General features: G+C 35.0%; 1 protein-coding gene across 1 annotated transcript; it reads left to right on the top strand.

Moving 5' to 3' along the window:
* The first annotated feature begins 312 nt into the window (after positions 1-312).
* LOC149029381 (putative kinase-like protein TMKL1) lies at positions 313-3741 on the top strand. The gene is made up of 2 exons (XM_089141728.1): positions 313-1193; positions 1982-3741. The coding sequence occupies exons 1-2, from the start codon at positions 710-712 to the stop codon at positions 2572-2574; spliced, it is 1077 nt and encodes a 358-aa protein (XP_088997854.1). The 5' UTR covers positions 313-709; the 3' UTR covers positions 2575-3741.
* Positions 3742-4918: the final 1177 nt, after the last annotated feature.

The raw sequence follows: 4918 nt of genomic DNA, 5'->3' as shown, positions 1-4918 counted from the left end.
CGCCATTCCATGAGATGAATCACCTCTTATTTACGTGTTACCCATGATGACCGGTGCGTCTGGCATGGTGGTTGAGAGCTATAAAATTATATTTTTTTGGTAGATGCAAGTTGAGCGGTTGGGATTTAATAAAATTTGCATTTAATGGTGGATGAGACGCACCACTGAAAAAAGATCCCCCCATGGAAGGGCAAAGTGGGTGTTAAGTTGTTGGTGTAAGGTTTCGATACAATACATCTCGTTGTAACTAAAAATAATACTCCATCAATACCTGATTGAAGTTCAGTTCAGTCAAACTAGCTTCGGTTCTGTTCCATCGAGTCATCGACGGTTTCTCTTTATTGACTCTGTTATCGTTCTCCTTCTGAAGAAAAAAAAGCTTCTCAAGTTCCAAAAATGGAAAATTTTCGTCTCAACTTCTCTTTAAAACCTTTAAATGTTCTACTTCTGTGCCTACCTCGAAACCTCAGAACTCTTTTAAGAACTCTTTGAAGTTCTTAAATACATTCTAGGTTTCCTAGTGGACTTTCTTAATTTGTATCGACTTTTAGGCAATTATTATATAGTGGTTTCTTGTTCTTACTGAATCAGATTCTTTCAGATCTTTGCTCTCGATCGATGCTGCTTTTCCATTCCTGGAATTTGGAAATTGGAAATGGCAGACAAGCATAGAAATCTATCATAAATTCATAATAATTTCTCTGGTGAAATGGGACTTGGCCTCACTCTCGAGATTGTCGTTGGCGTGGTCCCTGCAGTTGTTGTGATTGGTATTATCTGCATCGTCTTCTACTGTTGTAAGAGATGGGCAAGAAATAAGGCATCACAGAAGCAGAGTTATGGGAAGGAAGAAGAATGTGAAGTGGAAATAGAGGATTTGTACAATTTTCCTGGTGCTGAGGATTTCACAATCCAAGACATCCTAGATGCTCCGGGAGAAGTTGTGGGGAAATCGAGCTATGGAACTCTGTATAAAGCTACAATCGAAAGGCTTGGCTTGATTGTGCTGCTTAGGTTTCTGAGGCCAACATGCACTGGAAGGTTGAAAGAGATTCATCCTGTGATTCAGATGCTGGGTTTCGTCAAGCATCCCAATTTGGTGCCTCTTCGGGCATTTTACGGTGGTCCGAGAGGAGAAAAGCTTTTTGTTCATCCCTTCCTTAGCCATGGCAATCTTTCTCAGTTCATTCGAGGTAATCTGCTTTACCTTTTTTTTTTCTAATTTTGATGGTTCCTTCGTTTCCATTCGTTTTAGGGGATTTTTTTTTTGGGATTTTGATTGAATCTTGCAATTTTGCAAGACATGGGCAACACAGCTGTATCTTGGCTTTTAGCTATCCAAAATGGGATTCTAAAGTCACATCGATATCTCTTTCAGAGTGTAACTCTTAGTTGAAGATTTTGTCTTCTGGTTTCTGGGTCCTTATGTTCCACAGAATTTCATATTTCATATACAACTTTGTTTTTCTTCTGTGTTTTATAAATTTCTGTTTCTTCCATTAATTCTGAGACACGTTATCTGGCGTCTTTGTCTTGCCTCAAATATCTTCTTCAGTCTCTCTCTCTGTCTCTTTCAAAGTTTCCTTTTAATTTATAGGTATCCTACTTAATTTTCAGCTTACATTTCATTCCCATTTCAGATTTTATTTAATGTCTTTATTTGTATTTTCTGCTAAATTTTCTGGTTTTTCTTCATGTAATGCTATTTCTTTTTCTTGGAATTATGTATTTGCTGATTACTGGTATCTGTGGTTCTGGATTATCAACAATTTCAACTGTTGTTTTATAGTAATAATTGTTATAGGCTTATAGCTATTCATCTTCTTTTTGTATTTGTTTCTTCTTTCCAATCCATCCTGCAAAATCAACTGTTGAAATTCTTTCTTCAGCTCAAGTTTGGTTTCCAATTTCAAAATTTTTTAATTTATCAATATGGTGATTCTATTATTCTTAATGGGGGACCATGTTCTCTTATGAACAGATGGAAATGATGAATCACACCAATGGTCTGTCCTTTATCGGATTTCTCTTGGTATAGTCAAGGGACTTGATCATCTACATTCTGGATTAAAGCTTCCCATTATCCATGGAAATCTAAAGTCAAAGAATATCTTGCTGGATGAGTTTTATCAGCCTTATGTTTCAGATTTTGGTCTGCACCTCCTTTTAGATTCATCAGCTGGCCTAGAGGTGCTTGAAGTCTCTGCAGCTCAGGGGTACAAAGCTCCTGAAGTCATGAAGATGAAGGAAGTGAGCAAAGAAAGTGATATATATAGCCTAGGGGTCATTTTACTTGAAATAATTACAGGGAAGGAGTCTATTGTTGGGAATAAAGCAGTTCCTAGACCGGATCAGTATCTGCCGAATTCCATGAGAAATGCAATCCTTGAACATAGAATATCAGATATGTTTAACACCAACATACTTGTTAAAAGAAGCAGTGATGGAAATCTGATTACTGAAGAACAGCTTCTCAAGTTTTTTCAGTTGGCAATGGCTTGTTGTTCTCCTTCCCCTGCTTTGAGACCACATATCAAGCTAGTCCTCTCAAAGCTTGAAGAAATTGGGCATTGAGAACCTCAGTATGGTGGACCATTAATTTTAATGGTGATCATGGTGCAGCTGCTTAGTAATAGATACAGATATCCCCATGATCTAATGTTGACAGCTGAGATGGTCCCTATGCTGACAGTCAGTGTTGTCCAGAACCCATTTTTCATGGGTGAGGAATCGTGAGAGGATCTTAGATTGATTGGAGATTAGATGTGTGGTTCCTAGATTTTGTGCATTGACAAGTAATCGGCACTATAGGTTGTAGATTCGGTCATGACACTGATGAAGTGTTCTCAATCAATTAATCCACACAGATATCTTACAGAGATGAAGGATGCATTAGGGGCAGTATGAAGTGGGTGAAAATTCTCAAAGTGGTTCATTTGGATACTCAGCAAAGTAGATCTGATTATACAAGTTAGTTGGAAAATGACGTCGTATGTGTGAATGAATTTTGAAGGTGATCTTACAGGGAAAGGATAATCTTACTGTTCTGAAAGTTTTTGCACCATTGGTATCAAACAACTCATAAAGAGCTTAGAAACCAGTGACTGCTTCATTTGTTCAGCCAATTCGTTCTTCATGACAATTGGTGTGTGTAGTTTCAATTTCCACAAAGGAAAAACAACCGACATGAACGATGAGAGCTCTTCAGCAATCTTGAAGATCACTCTTTCTTGGGACCGAAAAGACCCTAAAGTTGATTGTTTTGCTCTGCTACAACTCATTGTTGGAGTCCTTACCAGTTGGGGATGTAGATCTTCAGGACAAGAAACAGCAAGAAGACTATCTCTTCAGCAAAAGCAAAATAGGTGAACATAAGCAGATTGTAAAAAACAGTCAAGGTCATTTTCAGACCCAGTGGTAGGTTAGGTGAATAAAATTTCTTTGCTATTAAAGTCCCTGGTGTATCATTTGGCTGTAGAACAAACCCAAACAAATCATTTGTCTTGATTTAGCTACCTGTAGTGACTCAGAAATCTGTCAAGATCCATAGCAAACCTTTATAATTAATAATATAATACAACATAGTTGAGCAGGTAAGTTATCACATTCTTGTTGACTATGGATTTTAGTTTTAAAACTATACATTTGCTTACCCCGATTTTTCAATAGTTTCGATTAGTTTCCATAGTTTTTCTCTTTTTCTATGTGAAATATCAATATTTGTCCCCTTCTCTCATATTAAAAATAGATTCTTTAGTAGATTTAGTTTTATAGTAAGAAAGTTGCATGAAAATAAATTATTTTTTTTGGGTAATCGAGTAAAAATAGATTATAATCTTACAAATGCAAGATCAGACTATAAGGGAATAAGAAAAATGTCTCATGATTTGGATTGGATTGAACATAGGTCACAATCTTATATAGGTTCTTTATTTCTTGTTACTTTTGATTTATTCCATACCAAAATCATGATTATTGTCCTCCCCATGGGATGTTGAATCCTGGGTTTGTCCTTGTATGAGAGAAATATAGTAGTTGTGCACATATAAAAGAACTTAAAGAAGAGTTTGCATGGTCTTCAAAGATATGACATTGATCTGCTAAGAAATGTTTGGGAACTTTAGCTGTTTTGTAAACATTGATCTTGAAGGAACTTAAGCTGAAGTGAGAAACTACTAAGTCTTTTATCACAGATTTAACTCTGTTCTCACTCTGTTTTTATTCTAAGTTACTCATGTTACATTGCAGCTATATTTTGTCTCTATATTAAAGTGATGATATGACATTAAATAAAATTATTGCATATATGTATGCCACACATTAAAGAGATGGAAAGGTTTAAAGGAAGATTGTTATAATTTGCAAAAAGAAAAATAAACCAAAAGATATGGAAAGTCCCAACAACCTATGTTCTAAAACTCAATCCCATTGAATTCTCTCCTTAATGGGAGTTTTTTATTCTTACTTCAGAATTTATTGAGGTTTCATATGCAAGCAATTCTTCAGTTGAAGTGCATTATTGAAACATTTTATAGGTAATAATATCTTTTCCACAAATCATGCTATGTGCCAACAACAAAGAATAGGGAGAAGTGCATCTTTGACTTTTTCAATTTGACTTTTTTTTCTCATGAAAAAAGAATTTTGTTTATTTATTTATTTTTCAATGATTTTTTTTTCTTTCAAAAAAGGAGTTTTGCATTATGAAAGAATCAATGTACATAGATTGTTTATTAAATCTTACCACATGTACTACCTCATGTCCCGAAAAGGAAAAAAAAAATTATATATGTACTATAATATTTTAAAATATGTAAAATTTATGTAATTTCAAATGTTTATCCTTGTTTTTTTTTTCAAAAGTATAGAGAAGAAGCATTCATTAACGAATGAATTTCCCTACATTAGGACTTTATTT

This window comes from Hakea prostrata, chromosome 1 (genome assembly GCF_041222555.1).
Source record: "Hakea prostrata isolate BN-2017 chromosome 1, UWA_Hpros_2, whole genome shotgun sequence".
Taxonomy (NCBI): Eukaryota; Viridiplantae; Streptophyta; class Magnoliopsida; order Proteales; family Proteaceae; genus Hakea; species Hakea prostrata.
The sequence above is the reverse complement of the archived record's forward strand: the minus strand, read 5'-3'. Positions and strand labels throughout refer to the sequence as shown.